The 17481-nt window shown below is 54.2% G+C and overlaps 3 protein-coding genes across 3 annotated transcripts; 2 read left to right on the top strand and 1 right to left on the bottom strand.

The window, feature by feature from the left end:
- Nucleotides 1-937: 937 nt before the first annotated feature.
- Nucleotides 938-4421, bottom strand: HER10_EVM0012073 (uncharacterized protein). Its single transcript, XM_035481476.1, has 6 exons — nucleotides 4024-4421; nucleotides 3663-3886; nucleotides 3555-3612; nucleotides 3284-3503; nucleotides 3110-3228; nucleotides 938-3051 (listed from the first exon to the last, which is right to left on the bottom strand). The coding sequence occupies exons 1-6, from the start codon at nucleotides 4128-4130 to the stop codon at nucleotides 2307-2309; spliced, it is 1473 nt and encodes a 490-aa protein (XP_035336634.1). The 5' UTR covers nucleotides 4131-4421; the 3' UTR covers nucleotides 938-2306.
- A 341-nt stretch (nucleotides 4422-4762) lies between these two features.
- On the top strand, nucleotides 4763-9698 carry HER10_EVM0009396 (uncharacterized protein). Its single transcript, XM_035478885.1, has 3 exons — nucleotides 4763-7884; nucleotides 7950-8015; nucleotides 8088-9698. The coding sequence occupies exons 1-3, from the start codon at nucleotides 7802-7804 to the stop codon at nucleotides 8974-8976; spliced, it is 1038 nt and encodes a 345-aa protein (XP_035336387.1). The 5' UTR covers nucleotides 4763-7801; the 3' UTR covers nucleotides 8977-9698.
- A 3189-nt stretch (nucleotides 9699-12887) lies between these two features.
- HER10_EVM0009541 (uncharacterized protein) lies at nucleotides 12888-15795 on the top strand. Its single transcript, XM_035479027.1, has 4 exons — nucleotides 12888-13691; nucleotides 13757-14817; nucleotides 14874-15465; nucleotides 15523-15795. The coding sequence occupies exons 1-4, from the start codon at nucleotides 13310-13312 to the stop codon at nucleotides 15684-15686; spliced, it is 2199 nt and encodes a 732-aa protein (XP_035336399.1). The 5' UTR covers nucleotides 12888-13309; the 3' UTR covers nucleotides 15687-15795.
- Nucleotides 15796-17481: the final 1686 nt, after the last annotated feature.

The raw sequence follows: 17481 nt of genomic DNA, 5'->3' as shown, positions 1-17481 counted from the left end.
CTCCCGTAACTCGTTTCCAGTAGCCGTCTCGAGCATCAAAGTCATGGCGCCATCTTGAACCAATGTTTTGACGCGCATCAATCGACGCTTGCCGAGGTGGCATCGACACCGCCGGCCGCTAGAAGAAGCCAGGCGATAGACGGCGGCGGAGCGACAGAGCGAGAGGGTGAAAAAAAAGACGCACACGACACTAACAACAGACAAGCGTAGCACCACAGCCGAGCGGGAACTGCGGAAGGCCGGACTATCAGCCCGTTTGTCCGTCAACCTCGTGTTACTCTTCCTCCTGGTCGTTGGCTGCTTCATTGGTGTAGGCACGTCGCCGGCTCACGCGTCGACGAAGCAGTGGCCGTGGTTGGCGGGCCGCAAATGGCTGACACACACCGGCCGACAGTCTCCGTCTCAACTTGCACAATCCGCCAGCAGCTATTTTGGCGTGTTCGATGCTCACTGGCTCGGGTCGCAGTCAGTCGGCCACACACCACAAGCAACAATGCAGTGCATCACGCCCGCAAGACACATAAACGCGCTTCGCGATGCAGTCTTTCGGTGTCTACCAGCTGGCCTGCTTCTGGCGGAAGCGGTCCTTGCCAACCATTTGCGACTCCTTTGATGATGCTGCATTACGATGCATGAGTAACGTGCAGCGTGTGGCCTTGTGATGGCTTGACAACATGGTGCAACTTGTCATGTTGGTCGTATCATGGAGCGCAGCGGTAACGGCAGCAGCACCGGCAACGACAGCGGCATCTTGAGTAGTTTGATGCGATCCACGAGCGTTCGACTCGATCACCAGCAATCGCTCCACGTCGTCTCTTGCTTCGTTCTCCGGATTCCCGTCGAGTTTGCATTGAACAGCCCCATCTTCCTGGCCCCCCACCTCGGTCTTCATTGACGCCGATGAGCTGGAAATTGGTGAAGCCGGTGGTCTTGACTCTTGTTGACTTTGAGGCCAGCATGAGCTTGAGACGCGGGGAACCACTGGCGTGTGGCAGTTCAAGGGGGTTTAATGCGAAATGGCTGATGAGCTGACGTTGACACGGAATACGGGACGAGGGGACAGCGAGAGACGTGAGACGGAGGCGCCCGTCGTCGAGTGGAGAGCATTGACGATGGGATGGAGAAAAGACCTTGGCGATGGACGCAGACGACGAGACGTTGACATTGGAAGTCGAGATCGCGAGAGTGTGTGCAAGGTTGTTGCCTTCTGTCCCAGACTCTCAGATGAAGTTCCTTATGTAAGGTGGTAAGGTAAAGTGCAAGAGCAAAAGACTAAGACACATGGCATTGGGGAAGCCACGATGCGCCATGCGGTAGCGCTGTCCGTTTTCAGAGTCGTCTACAACGTCCCGTCCGTACGGATAAAACAAACAAACGGCACTTAGCTTGACGCAAGCCACCCGCAGCCTCAGACCAGCGCCATAGCTTGCCGCCTTTCAACCCATCTTACCTTAATTGTCTAATCACCGGTACTTACGGATACAGTCAGTAGATACCTCTTGTTGGGACAATAAGGCAGATGTACGATGAAACCACCTTCCTTCCTTCATTTCCCCCCTCCAGCATTTTACTACCATTTTGCATCAAAGGCTTCATAACTCTTTGACCCAACTCTTGCACGTGAGTGTCCTTGGATATTCAAGCATGATGATCAGTACATGAGTATCCACTGCTGACCCATCCGTGCCGGCAGAGTTCCAACCTCCCGTTCGGCAGCTTCCCTTCCCACACTTCCCCATCGAGCCCGGTCGCAGGAGGAGCACATTTTACTCGGCTCATCCTAGTCGTCTTTACCACACCATTGAACTCTGTCACGCTCGTCCCTCGGTAGATGCTGCCGAGTCGAAATCCCCCTTTAACACAACGTGAGGCAATTGGCAATCATGGCGATCTTGCCCTTGCGCCTCGCCGCCGTCGCCGACACGAACCGGAGATCAAGAGATACCAGTCGGTGGATCTTTCTTCAGCTGCTAGTTTTTCACTGTGAGAAGGAAAAAAAACAAGTTTCGGATATGAAGCCGCCCGTCTGCGCTACGACAAACTGGGTGTTGCAGAGCATCATCCCCTACCTAAAACGCCGATCTAAATCTCGGTGTACCGGCTTTCTGACTCAAGCCAGGGTCGCCAGCCTCTAGGTCACCGAAAACTTGACACCGGATCTCGACAAAACGTTGCTCCGGTGTGCAGTCGGCGATGTCATGTACGGGGATATACATCAGCGTATTTCTTTCTGTCGAAATGGTGCTGCCGATTGGAGGGCACTGAGCACGGCGATTCGGAAGCTGGAAGATCTTCTAGCCGTGTTGTTATTGACTTTCAGCCACCGACGTCGTCACGCCCACTTCATGGACACGATGTGCAGAGCCCTTACGACGCAAGACGGCTGCTTCCCATATGTCTTGTAATCTCCCCTCAGCATCTGAGCCTTCAGTCCAGGCAACTTCCGCCAGGACTGTCTTCGCGTCGTGCCAGCTGTCGAGCTGCAGTACGTTGCTGGCCAAGCTCAATTTCGCAGCGTACAACTCTGTCCACCTCGCGAGTTGCTCTCTGCCCGTTGCGGTAATTGGCCTACCCGTGTAAGCCACAGCAGCTCCGAACAGGACGCTCCATAACCAAAGGCTGCGACTGAACGTCCCGGCAATCATTTCCTCCTCCTTGTCGCAAACATCGTCAATGAGCTGTTCCAGCAACCACACGGTTAGGACGCAATCCATTTCGCTGTCGTTGACCGCCATGACGAGGTAGAAGAAGGTGGCAATGTAGCTCGCCCTGCTGCTCTTTGCGTCGCCGTTGAGCATCGTCGCTATGTTGCGCTCTGGATCGAATCCACGGGAAAGCTCCCAGTTTAGGTTTTTGGTATAGTCCTGCCAGAGCCTGTCCGTGGGTGTCTCGTCACCTTCCCACCATCCGTATCTCGGTGCTTGCCGCGGCGGGAGACTTTCCATATCCCACAGTGAAGTGAATAGCAAGGCGATGATACTGGGCTGGAAATCAGCACTAATGGCATCGTGGATCACATTGACTTCTCCTAGACGTAGGCGATCGCCAGCCCTGTCAAAGTATTTGTTAATCGATCAATGCTACACATTATCCGCAAGGGGCCACTCACATCTGCAGCATCTGTTGCGCTAGATTCGATCTCATCAAGTTGTAGCCGTTCTTCCTGAGAGTTAGTCTGTGAAGACCGCGCAGGTGCTTCGAAGAAGCGTCCAAGTCCCCAACCGCTCCCTGCGCATGCCATTAACATACAAATCTCTATCACAAGGACGTCATGGTTCTTTACCTCGGTGAGTGCCAGGCTGGCTATAGCAAAAATGGCTGTGTCGCTGACGGTTTCCTCAGACTCGGAGAGTTGCTGCTTCGCAAACTCATAGGCGGCTGTCTTATGATAGAGAAACGGCACCTTGACGTGTTCAAGGGATCCAGTAACCCATGCCCATTGGCAAGCTGCAACGGCGAGGCAGCCATGAAGCAGGCCCGGATGCAGAAGTGTCCTTTGTACGCTTTCTCATGTTAGCCCGGATGGTGCCCTGGGATAGGAGACGATACCATACCTGCATAGGTTCTGTCCCCTTTCTACCGGAGTCTGACCTCTGACGTAAAAGGCAGTGACTGGGCATGGTGTCAGTCAAGTGATCTCGGAAGCAAAAAATGCTGCTTACATTGGTGCCAGAGCCATTGTGACATTGCCGACATCTGGTAATCGCATGAGAAGCCGGCAAATGGCTGGTTTGACACGACGTTGGTGATGATGGAGGCTTCTTCAGCCGGGACGACGGTGAGCTCGGACCCAGATCGAGACTCTGGAAGAGAACCTGATTGAGACTCCTCGTCAGGTTCAACGTCTGGATATACACAGTCCTTGCCGGTCTGCAGACAGTTTGTGCTAAAGCCGATGTTAGGTAATCATTCGACGGGTAATGCGCTGGTCCTCCACGGGCAGGACGTTTGACAAGGGGCAGTTGAGGGGCACGAGCATTGTTAAGGGGACATGGACATGGCAGATGAGAGAGGGGTGCATACCACAAAGGCTTGCGCTCGTCACATCGTACATGACGCTGCTTGCACGTCGAGCAACCGTTCTTGCTGCGACGGTGGAATTTGCGTATTCGGTTCTTAGGCGGTGCCATGTCAACTCAATACACCTCGTCGTCAATGATTCTCCACACAGTCCCGGGGCTTGAGGCGGCGCCGATTGATCATGCTTGGTGGGAACTGCGGCTATGCGGACCAGAGCGAGATTGATCTTGCAGCTGCATGAGATCCTGGGGAAAGCTCTGGGCAAGAAGGGGACAGCATAGAAGTGGTAGCTAGGAGATTGGAATTCAGAGAAGAGATACACCTCGTTTGCGACTTAGGAGACTCTGCCTTCGGTCCCTCATGTTTAATCAGCCTCCTGAACTTGACGAAAACGTTGCTGATGTTGATGATGATTGGCGTAAGCGATCAGGTGAAAGTTGCTACACGAGAGGTGCATAAGAGTTTGACCAATAGGAGATGGAGGGTGTCAGTTGGTGGGTCAGGGAAACACCCGGTCCAGCCCCGCTAAGCCCCTCCAGGTCGGTTCCAAGTTCGTCCTGCCGTTGTATTTCCGGCCATTGAGGTTGTACCTTAAGGTAGGTAATGGAAGGTGCGTACGGAGTATTCAAGAGCCTGGAGAGGAAGGGCCGGACCTGCAGGACCTGAACTTGAAAGGAAAATGTGAACATCCAAATGGGCAAGCGGCGCCCTGCCTCATGAGTTTCTACTCCTTACACCATCAGGCAACGCGCCTTCATTTCGGATTGACAATACCGTACAACCACACTTCCTCCCGCACAGCATTCCAACCGACGACTCAAACGGACGAACAGAATATTCCAGAACTCAACCCACCTGCGCTAATAAGCAAGGCATAAACCAATCTTCCATAGTAAAGTGTCATCTTTAGCGTCGAGCGTCAACCCTGTTCCCTTGAATCATCCTCACAACCTAGACTACCAAGCCAGTGTTGTTCCCAACGTCAAACCCGAAGATTCGAAAATGCTTCTATGGCCGGATCTTCCATCGGTGCGACCCTGGCAATCGTGGCAGAACTGGGCCGACCAGGAACCCGCGACGGGCCTCTCGATTGAGCTCGATCTCGAGCCGTTATCCCGGAAAACGGAATAGAAGCATCGACCCGACGAAGCAAAGACGCATTGACAGATCAGTGGAAGTGGCCGGTCATACCCCTCCGAATCGCCAGATTTAAAGTGGGACACACCGGTTGTGATTTCGGCCATGTCATGCGCATTTCGCTCCGCCATGCGCAACATCCCGGCCTTCTCAATGCCCGGAGACATGGGGAGCCCAAGATTCTTCGCTCCTTTGTTTCGGCCAACATTCAACGGTCTACTCCGCTCCAGAAAGACGTCGTCTCAATGAGGCATACGAAACAACAAAACAAACTCCCCACCCACCCTGTATCAATGCGCTGCTGGAACGATAACGGCTTTCCCCCAAAATCTTGCAGCGCATACACATGGCACGAGATGTATCCGGAGTCGTTGTCGCCATTGCACCAAGATAACTGTCAAATGTGACAGCAGCTCGATACGTTTGTGACGAAATTGGCAACAAAAACAACTAACGTCATCCATCTCATTTTATCTCTTTGGCGATTTGATCGTCCCGCAATCCCCGCAATCCACGAGGCGCCGCCTGACAGCTCATCAATAGACGAAATAGCAATCCTGCCCCCCTCCTCCACTCGGCAATCTTTGGCTCGTTTCGACTGCTTCTGACTGTCACTGCACCCCGAGATCGATCAACCTATCTAGGGCATATTATGCAAAGAGATTGCGGCGATCGTCCGACCATCACTGTTCGCCCTTGGATTCGGAACAGTCGAGTTCGAATCGTTGAGGTTATCGAGAAACTACCCAAGCACGCCAGGATACTGGGGTTAACCGAGGCGCACGTCATCCCGCCTGATTGGCGATGGAAGTCGATGGCGATGGGCTAGTCACCCGCAGCCAGCCGAACGACCAGCCTTGAAGCCTCTGGGGTGCACACCATTGGCCCTGGCGGGGGGGCCCAGACACTTCCGCCCAAATTTTGACCAGCCCCAGCAGTATCTTTCCTGGATCCATAAGCTTTCCCTTGCCTCAATGTCGCCGTGACTAGCTTCACGTTCGTTACGTTCAGGTTACACATACCATTCGTCGGGCCCGCGAATCATTGAGGCTCCAAAGGTCACCGACTCGGTACTGCCAAAGTAGCAGAAGCCACCCGGGATTCAGCGGAGCAAGACGCCCACAGTTGTGACAACGAAGAATGTCTGCTGAAGCGCTGCATGATTGGTTGACTGGTGAATAGTCAGTCGACCCCTTCCGCGCAATGCCACTGTCGGGGTATTCGATGGAGGCTTCCTGATTCAATGATGCACAAAAGCAACTTCGACTTACCAGGTGGGCATCAAGGCATGGTTGGGCACGCACATTTCGCACGTAGCGCGCGTCCCCTCATCGTATCGGCCGTCGGTGTTTGCTTGTCCAATTTGTGCCCAACCCGGCCTGTTGTCACCGCTTCTTCTCCCGCTAGGTACAACCCTGCACAAATCATCCCATCCGGTACCGAAAAGCTACTCCGACCTTTCGGGCAACAATCCTCCAGCCCAGCAAAGGAAAAGTTTCTGTCACAGCCCAATCGGTGCCCTACTCGACACAACTGGCTCCGTCCTCCGTCAGGAGTTGGCACGTCCAATGGCTTCCACGCGTGAGCCTACACAGGCCGGCCATAAGATTTGTCGTCCTTCTGGGGTCTTCCTTGACTGAGGGGCCAACTGTCAAAAAATTCGACCTGGCATCGCGCGAAAAATAGAGGGGGACAGGAAGAGCACCAGCAATCAAAGGGCACGCTGATCTCCCTCGTCACTCGCGTGTCGTGCCCACGATCCACGCTCGACAAGCTAGGGATGGATGCCAACTTGTCCTGGGGCTCCCACCGTCGACCAATCTATTCCAGGACGCCCGACAGATGAACCTTCTGGACTACAGCGCTTGGCAGTCACGTATCCTCCAGCCCATGCGGCAGCCGTCCCGCTTGAAACCAGAGACGTCTCCATGAGTCCATGGTGTTGGTCGTTAGGGCGAATGCAAATCTTTACTCGAGTCTCGCCGGCCTGCGTCTGTCCTGGTCCCTGTCCTCCCTTCGCCTCGACTTCCCAACGGACCACATCTTTTGGCTGTCTTGACCAGGATCAACCATTGTCGTCGCTCCAGTACAACGCCCCACGAGGAAGGACATCGCAAGCAGACATAAATGCCTCCATTCCGAACTTAATCATCCACTGTCAGGATCCTGCCCGCTCCCCCATCCTCGTCCATCCCAGGAGCTTGTTGGTTTCTTCTTTCCCGTTTTGCGCCAGCAAGATCAGACATCTCCCACTAACCCCCTAGTGTCTTTTACGTCAAGCCATTCCCGATCATCTTATAAGTCATTTAAGGTGTCTTCGTGGAGACAGGTCGTTTCTTGGACCGATCACCTGCTTGCCCCCCATCACGCACACCGCCCTTGTAACGACCCGGAGTTCTTCAAGGGTCCCATCCTGGAACAAGACCATTTTTGTTATCGTGGATTCCCTTGTGTTTGAGGAGACAACCTGCCGCATTTTCCCAGGAATACTTGGCCGAAGATCACAGCCCAAAGGACTCTTTTTTGGACACCCAGGGCTGACCTGCCCGCCTAAGGACTATTCATATTTCACGTGGCTTCCATCTCAGGACACTTAGGAGATTTCCAAACATTTTGCTGTCTGATTTCTTTTCTCTCTACCGTTATGCCCCCGGAAGATATGGCCCAGCCGGATTTTGCCTACAGACCATCAGCCATGTCCAACGGACCGTGGAACTCGACGCGGAGGTACGGACCGCTCCCCTAACTTTCAAAAAAATGCCCGAGGAGGGGTGACTGACCGTTGAGAAAAGTTCAATGTACAACGATACATTCCCGCCTGCCGGAGGATTTGATACCAACTACTATCGTTCATCGAGGTAAGAACCAGACGTCATTGTTCATGATGTATTCCCACAAAGGAGCAGACGAGTAACACCATCCCTTTCAAGCGTGTCCACGTACTCGCCAGGAGCTAGTAACTACAATTTGCCGATCGGAACCAATCCCCATGCTGTTGCCGCTGCCGCCGCCGCCGCCGCTGCTCCGGCGTACGGATCGCGCCCAGCTTCTGGCACATACGGCACCAGTGGTGCCGCCGGCTACGGGTCGTACAAGAGTACGAACTCTCAATCATGGGATCACCAGGAAAGATACTCCCCGACGGACTCTGTCGACGACATTATTGCATCTCCGAACCTTTCTGATTATTCACTCGAGAACGGGGCCGGCACCACTCCCCCGAGTAAGAGCAAGGTGAATGGCAAGGGTCGGCCACAACGTCGACCTTCTAACCGCGACGAATTCGACGGCCCGCATCAGTTTCTCGCTCGCCCGCCGCCAGAATACATTGCCATGCAAGAACGCGAACTGCCCCATCTCCCTACCAACCTACACGTTCAAGAGCAGGACTTGGTGCTCACCCAAGTCAACGACAGGCTCTCTCAGTGTGCGTACGACTTCGTGGCCAAATATCAGTTCCCCATTCCTTTGACACAGGACATGCGACCTGTCGAGCGACCTCAGGACCGAGAATGGACAGAATGGGTCTACCTTCTGAAGCGCCTGGCTACGAAGCGCCGCATCCCGGCGCGGGTACTCTACAACGGCCAAATTAAGCAGTTTGTCACGATTCTCGAGAATTCATTGGAAATGCGACATGCGGCCAAGCACCAGAGTCGCCCATTAAAGGACGACCGCAACATTTTACAGCTCATTTCGGCGGGCATTCAGGTAGCCAAGATCCTCAAGGACGCGAGCGCCATGGACTACCTCGACCGACTATACGTTTCTACGGAGAAGCAAATCCAAGACCGCGCTGCACAGCGGTTCAGAAGCTAGTGTGCTTCCATGCTTCCTCCTATCATATACTCGCCCAGGCCGAAGTCGACAACCTCGCCGTGCGCAGCAAACCACGGCGAGTGTCTCGATGCTGGCGGCCAATGTGGCACTTTGTTTACGACATTTTACGGACCTTACGAACTGAAAGTTATTGCAGAAGGGCGGAATCTACCTCGTTCTTTAGAAGAAGAGAAGAAGAGTGTGAATGATTCCTCGATACGGAACCGGGACGTCATCGGGACGACAGCGGCCCCCAAAGGCACGACGCAGGAGAAAACACCCACAGGCTCTAGCTTAGCTCAACACTCCACCTCTCGGCAAAGCGAGTTGCGTCTTGTTTGTTTTTTAATCTGATTTTTTGTACGAGAAATGGTAATGGCGCTCCCTTGTGGGCAGAAAAACCTCGCTTTACTTCTGCGGCCTCCAGATACTCTCGACTGAACTGCCTCTTTACACACGCACACGACACACACATACATACACCTTTACTTGACCCTTTACGGTTTGGTTTCGCAAGCAAAAAAAGGGCATGAGCATTGTACAAGGGAAAGCGGTGGGCGCTACAGGTTCATCAGGAAAGGGCGGAAACCTCTTTGTACGTTGGTACTGTTATTTTGGTGGCTTGCTATTCGTTTCTGCACTGCCACGGCGTAGTTTGGGGGCCTGGAGTTGTTTCAATGGGTCATATCTTTTTTGGACAGACACCCGTCACTTACACTGGGCTACCGGATGGCTGTTTTGACAACGTTTGTTTTGCGCTTGTGCGTATTGTTTGTCCCCGTTTGTGCGGTTCACGAGAGAGTGTGTGAAAGCAATTTGGACATATCCCTACTATACTATTGTTGTTCTCTTCTCTACTCACTTGATTTGGGCGGCTTAGATGAGCCTTTGGCAGTTTGATATCCTATAGCCCGTGGCTGGGCGCGCCCTCTCAGCGCCAAGAATCTACGCGGTGTCCTTCAAATGTGCCGGTATCCAGTTCGTAAACGTCATGACTTGAGGCGCTCTGTTCGTCGCACGGCTCCTGACTCCTGCCATCGAGTAGGGGACGGGGGGTGCTTTCGCGTCTTCCCTGCGCAAGTTCCAGGAGCCAAAGTTACGCCATCTGGCTTGTTAACCCGGCATGATGGCAGGACAGGCATGGCAGGAACCCAAGTATCCGTCGCCTCTGCCCCTATCCTATCGGTGCGACTGTATTACCCCCCACACCAGGCGGCGCTTGGGTTGGGCTGAAATGAACGGTGATCATCAGCCGATGGGGTTCCTGCTTGCGTGCCTGACGGGGTGACTTGGGCGGGAAGGACCACCGAGGGCCATCAGCGGCGATCGACGGAGGTATCCTACACTATCACCTGGCCAAGAACGGGGAACGCAAACTGTAAAACGATCAAAGAAGCTCTGTAAGTCAATGGGGAGACCGTTGTGTCGCATCCCGCCTGATGGGTCTCCCGGGGAAGAAGGCTCAGGGCCGGGGGGCGAAGTAATGAAACCGGGGGGTAAGCAAGCTGTTGGAAAAGTGAGTTGAAGATGGATGGGAAAGAAGGGATGCGATCTGCGTGCCGCATAGAATCCCGTCGGACTGCGCCGCGTGCACCCCTTGACAACTCATGTCAAAGGCGAGGCAAAGAGCCGGTGAATAGTATGATGTAGACTTACAGTATCCGGTGATTGGTAGGGTTACATAGACAAGCATGCGATGAGGTTGCTGGTGGGACTGGTGCGGTCGTGTTGAAGAATGACAAGCAAACCCGGGCACATGGCAAACAGGCCAAAAGGCCACATCCTGGCTTGGGCTCTGTTTTGCGATCTTCTCCAGTTCTACCGCCCACATAGCGGCGTCCGATTGACACATTGTCGCAAAGAATGGAGTTCTCTATGCTTTGCTATCAGTACGGGTAAGGCAAACTCCAGGGCGCGAATAGACAGGCCGGTGCTGGGAACAAAGCCTATGAGCACAGGGAAGCAAGGATGCGAAATGAGCGGAATTCTGGAAGAACGTTAGAGTCCGGTAGAAGGTGGTTTCGAATCTTGGCTGACTAGAGAGTGAATAAGCAGAGCTGTGTGGCAGAACAAGGTTTGCAATGCCCATGGTCGTGGTGGTTTGGATGTTCTATCTTAGGGACATTTTCCCACTGTATCGACTTGAAGTGGTGGGATCCCAAGCAGATTAGAGGACGCAGTAGAAGAAGGGGGTTCGTCCTGGCACGCGACTCACTGGGTTTACCCGGGCAGAATTGGAACGTGCTTCTGTCTGTGACGAGGGTGCTGTGCCAACTTCGGACTCGGGATCCTGAATCATTGTTTCGAGGTGTGAGAGCTAGTTTCGTGCCGGGGTGGATCGTGAACAGGATAACCAACGATGCTATAGCCGGCCTGTTGTAGTTGAATATTCTGCCTCCAATTTCGCCAGTTATCAACGGGGTCGCGAAAGAAGCCACCGGCCCTTGTGTAGTGTCGGCCAAGCTGCCTAGAAGAGGAATGGAGCAGGCTAGGAATGACGGCAGGATGCCGACGGAAGCGGCATACAATCCAGCAAAACCAACAGTTTCCTCCTTGTCTCCCCCTTAGGCGAGTGGCAATATGTGACCCTGGGCACCGGCGTCGGCGGGGAGGCCGTGCCGGGCGGCATGGACCCGTTTAGCTTCCGCACCGAACGGGGTTTATGGCCTGAGCTGTGCCAACTTCGACTTGCAAACAGGCGGACAGATGTGTCCGTACGTTGTGCGTGTTAGTGCTAGTCAAGCGCCGCGCGCGCTAAACCTTATCCTGGCGGGGGATGCTGGGCGTTGTTCTAGTCACACGAGAGAGGAGGCGTGATGATCAGCTTGCCAGACTCGACATTGTAATCGTGGTAGAGAAACGAGATTGGCGTTGGCGTTTCTACGGTGGTGTCGTGAGGACAAAGGTCGAATGCCGGGGCGTTGCGAGCTTATCCACTCTGGCAGATCCGGGGAGCGATTGTCCTCTGATACATGCATGCAGCTAGATGCTTGGAGGCGGTTCGTGATGCGAAGAACGACAGGACGCGGAATGGCGGAGTGTGGGAGGTTGGTTTGAGTCAAGGTGCACTCGAGGCTTGATGTTATGACTGCTGGGGGTTTTGATATCGACAGGGAGCGGGATGCAATCCTGAGGGATGTTAGATGACGGTCAATCATCAAGGGTCTTGGGGCTCGGGCCGGTTCGCTGGTATGAGCTTCACTGTCGATCTCTGAGGCATTTGTAAAAACGCAATAAGAGAATCAGTCTTTTCAAACGTTAAAGGGTCGTGGTGAGAATAAGTTCGACGTCGGGTTGGCGTTGCATTGATAAAGCGCCTCTCAGGTAATTGAGGTTGGACGGAGGAAACAACGTTGGTTTGGTTGGGAGAAGGGAAGAGGACAGTGCCGATTGCTAGAAACGCAACGCTGATGCATAATTGGCAAGGTAGGTAAGGGTAGGTATCTTGTGCCTTCCGTTCATGCCACTCTAATCCAGTTGAAGTTTCCTGAAATTCACCCTTTCCCGCCACGGAACGGAGCCGCGGCATCAAGTGCGTTTTCCGATGGCAGGAGCCGGAACCAGCTTCGGTCACCACGGCCACCGGTACGGCAGAAGGGTCCTCCCGCAGCTCCGGGCCCCGGTGAGCTGCCGGTGATGGATCGGGTTAGAGCACTCTCATTCGTGGAGCGGTGGGTCCACCTTCGGTCCCAGAAAGGGCCTAGTGGCTCAGCTGGGCCGAAGGAGCGGAGACCAGGACCAGCTCATCCAGCAGCACAGCGTGCCCACAAGAAAGTACCTTACAGGTTGACGGGTCTGCGCGGGATGGCTGCGGCGCCGCTGCTTACTGGTCGCGCTGCTCATCTGCTGTCATGGGGGTTGAGTGTGTGACAGCGCCGTTTTCCCCCCTCGTATTAATCTTGTTGGCTGCCCTTTTCGCACCGTCTCTACTTCGTTCCCGCTCTCCTGCATGACTTTCCCGAGTGGTAAAGAACGGTGAGAAAAGGGCAACTCGTGAGATTGAGCAACATCTTTGCAATCCGGCCGACGACATTTCGAATCGCGACTCCGATGCGTGTTGAAAGGGAGAAGAGACGAGACGAGGCCTAGCATTTTTTCGCTTGTCCGGAGAGTGACCCCCGCGCCAGTTGCAAAATTGGGAGTAAGCAGACACAGCCCCCCGGAGTACTGGCCATTCGACGTTGTGAGGAAACAAGGACCTGTTGTTTCGGTTTTCTCAACAGAACCACAAGGGGCTACGGAATCATCGAATCGAAATTACCGAGCGGATTGAAAGCACCGGGCGACTCAACGGTCCGCCGCTTATACGTCCTGCCTACTCACAGAAATTACAATGGCTTCTGTTTCCTCAAGGGGCCCGACGCCTCATTCGCCTTACGATCAGCAGTCCGCGGCCGACACCGAAGAATCATGGCAGTATCTCGACTACGCCTCGTACCCGGCCTCAGTCGGCTTCCTACCTAGCCCGGCCAGCGGCAGTCTCAACGGCTTTGCCGTCGTCGGCCACCATGCCGGCTCGGACCCGGCGGGCCTATCCCCGCTAAATCTCGACCTCGACCAGCCCGCCTTCTCCGGCTCGAGCTTCCCCGACCAAGCGGAGGCGTTTGCTGCCCCGGCGCCGTCTGTTGATAGCCAGTTCGTTCCCAGCGGCCAGGAATCCAATTTCTTGACACCACAGGGCTTCCTCTTTGCAGAGGAGCAGCTGAACCTGAATGGTGAGTCCTCATTCCACCGGTGGCCGACTTTCAAGTATACCTGAGCTAACTAGCTTTGTTCTCAGAACTGACATCTTTCGTCAACTCATTCCAATCGAACAATGCCTCCCTGGCCGGCCTAGACACATTCCCGCAACAACAGCACGATGGCGAGATCGGCCTGCCACAGACCTTTTCTCATAGCTTCAACCCGGGCCCCTGGAACCCCACGAACCTCAAGGTCGACAATGGCAGCTCAACGTTCTTGATGGAGGAGTTTTCCGCAACCTCGACGCAGAGCTCTACATCCACAAGCCCCTCTCAGTCCAACTCCAGCTCCCCAGACCTCAAGCATGAGGGAGACAGGGCAGCATCAGCCAGCCAGATCCGCAAGGTCATCACCGGCAAGGTCGAGAAGAAGAAGGCTACCGAACCCGCAAACAAATTCGTCATCGTCACGCCCAACTCCATCAACGCCTCCTCGGGCCGCCCCAACCCGTGGGAGTGCTTCGAAGCCATGAAAATCCAAACGCGCGGCCGCAAGGGGCCTCTGGCAAATGCGACAAAGGAGAGCGCATTGCAAGTCCGCCGTCTGGGTGCCTGCTTTTGCTGCCACAGCCGCAAAGTCAAGTGCGACTCGCAAAGGCCGTGCAAGAGCTGTAAAAAGCTCGCCGGCCAGGTGCCGCAGGTCGTCTGCTGGCAATTCTCCGACTTTTTGACCGTGTTGTTCCCCGACTTCATGCGCAGCCACTTCCGCAAGGATCAAATGGCGAAATTCATGGCGGAGAATGTCGACCTTGACGCGGTGCAACTAGCGCCTCGGGAGGTAGAACTCTTTTCTGGTCTCTCGGCGTCGCTCAAGGTTCGAGCGAGGTTCTTCAAGCCTCGGACGGAGGAAGTGCAGCAGCACTACCATCTGCATGTGCAAAAAGATCGGGTAGACCTGCAAGCCAGAGGCTCGGCACCTATGGTGTTGGAGTTGGATTCGGCAGCTCAGAGGGAGGCCTTGAGGAAGAAGGTAAAGGAGTACCTCGCCGCTATCGCAGCAGAGCCGAGGTTCGCAAAATCAGTGACAGAGTCAATACGGCACACCGAGTTGCCAAAGAAGGTCTTGGACGTTGTGCAGATATACGCCAACAAGTCTGATGTAAGTTGCCGTGCTATTGACTGTCTTGCGTAAGAGCATTGGTTAACTCGACCCAGTCGTCGATGGTGAAGAAGGCGTTGGCGATCTACGGCGCCCACTTCGTCATGACCCGCCACCTCTGCATCACACGGCAGAGTGTCGTGGGCCTCCAGGATTCTGGTCTCGTCCCTCAGGAAGTACCATGGGTGACCCCACGTGTTGTCAACAGGCAGATCAAGGCGGTAATTGACGAGCTCCTGATGAGGGACATGCAGCATCTGTTTGAGTCCTTCTCAAAGTTGCTCAAGCCCAAGTCAAAACAGGAGTGGGCGCCGTGTATGGCCTCGTTCCTGGTACTGTGCCTCTTTATGGAATCGGTCGAGACTTCCGCGGATAACTTTGTGGTGGCTCTCAACGAGATCAGCCTGCGTAACCACACGCCGCCGGAATACAAACGGCAAGACGCCCTGAACATTAACGCAGCGGTCGAAAACATGCCGTTCAAGCAGTTCGCGTACCAGTTCCACCAGATTTACCAGACCCACAGCCGGGATACGGCGAACAAGCCCTTCAATCCCATGCTCGATAACTCCTGGGCCCAGCAAGGCGACTTGGACGGACCAGCCATAGAGATGGTCTTGGGCCTGAAGAATTTGATCCATCAGAATGGTAGGCTGACCCGACAATCCGATGGTTAAACCGCCAATGCTGACTTGTGATGTATAGGCAAGGAACTCGAAGGATTGGCGGACGACCCAATCCTATCGACTGACCACGAGCAGCACCCGTTCCCGCGAGACGTAGCGGCCAACTATACGGGTCGCCTGGTATCCAAGTTCTTGTTGTCTTTCATGGACGAGAAACACATCTTTGGCGAGAATTGGATTTGACGGGGTATTGATATGGCTCGAGGGATGGAGTGGAATTGCAATTCTTGCGCAGAGGATGTGGGAATACCCTTCATATATATATCTGATGGCAGGTACAACTCGGTGGCATGGGTTTAGGAATAATGACTCTCTACTATAATGACACCAATCAAGGTAAATTAAGAACACACCACGTGCAACTCGCGTGAGATGCCTTGTGATATGTTCGTCCGATTTTAGTCCTGAAGCCGCACTATCTCGACGGTATCAGGGTGGAGCGGACCGGTTGTCTAGACCGTTGGTTTTGTTCTCCCACTCGAACGAATAAAAAAGTAGTTGACACTCTTGCGCAGTAAGATCGCGAGGTGTAGGCATATCGTGGGGTTGGTCCAAAGACCTTTTGTGCTATGAGCACACATCAAAACGAGCTCGCGGGCTTGTGTCGGTTGGTTTCGGCACTTGCTCAAAGCCATGGACGACGATTTAGTTCAGACCCAGGACGCAGACTGCCGTGCGATATCACGAGGCAGTCTAACGCCATTCTGGAATCCGAAAAGGACCATGCATAAGATCCGTAGCCCGAGCTGGGATGGGTGGCCCGCGAACTGTTGTTGATACTGTTGAGGAGCAGAAGTGAGAGGAGGGAAGGGGGACGCGTGAAAATATACTTTGCGAGAAAAACCAGGTCGAAAAAATGTGGAGACGCTGTCTTTTTCCCGGGTCACGAGGTTTGACGATGTGCTAGCCCTGATTGGCTCAAGCTTAGGCAGCATATGTCATTAGCTAAGCAGGGTCGCCTGCAGGCAACGACACCTCTTTATTTGTCTGGCGGACCACATTTCCCCCCTCTCTCGAACCCTTTTTCCTCTTTACACACTTTGCACCAAAATAATCAACCGATCTCGACGTAACTTCTTCCACTTGTGGTTCGGTCAGTTTGAGTGCTAGAGGGAAACTGGGCTGTGCCTCCTATCCCATGTTTCTTGGGTTTTGGCTCCGTCAATCAAAACGGAGCCCGTCACCGAGAAATGTAATAGGGGAGTGATTCCCGACATACTCCGAGCTTTTGTAAAAATGACTGTTTCGCCGCCTCTCCGTACCCGTCCCGCAAGCCTCACCAGCACCATGATCCAGTCAGCCTTGAGGCCTTCGACTCACTACCGGACCAAGTAATGCCTGTCGAGAGTTGCCCAGTTTGTCCGAGATCAGTCACACGGGCAGTGACAGCATTGCATTGCCCCGACGTGCCTCTATTTTGTCATTGTTGTTCCGTTTTCCAACTTTTTTCCCTGCCCCTCGCGCAAGGGCGCGTTTGCGCCCTTGCCGTTTTACACCGAAGCGCAAAGCCACACCCGCTAACAATGAGCAACTTGGTGCCTTGTCAGTCATACGCAACGGCGCACACATATCCATTGCTCGTGACGAGACCTGGCACTCCGTTGGCGTTGGGTTAGTTTTCCCTTTCTCCTGTCTCCTTGTCGCCGAAAAGCACTGCATTTCCAGGGCGCGGACTCCCCTCGTGCCTGGAATTATGGGGGTTGCTGCCTCAGACCGTCTAGGACCCCCATGCCATCCCCGTCACCAAACACGTCTTAACCCAGGCAACCAAGCCGTCTCCCAACCCCTCCATTCTGCAAACGTCGATGCGTTTCTGAGGCCGCGGTCATGTTCTCTATCAATTCATCCATTCCGGGAAGGAGGGGTCTGCAGTTGCACCGATCTGACTCACTGGGTTCTTGTCTTTGATCTGCCTTGCACTGCGGCTAGCTCTACAATCTGTAGGGGTCCATTACCTGATACACATCGTTAAGGCACC

This window comes from Colletotrichum scovillei (assembly GCF_011075155.1).
Source record: "Colletotrichum scovillei strain TJNH1 chromosome Unknown Contig00003, whole genome shotgun sequence".
Lineage (NCBI taxonomy): Eukaryota > Fungi > Ascomycota > Sordariomycetes > Glomerellales > Glomerellaceae > Colletotrichum > Colletotrichum scovillei.
Note: the sequence above shows the minus strand (reverse complement) of the source record. Positions and strands in the feature narration are given on the sequence as shown.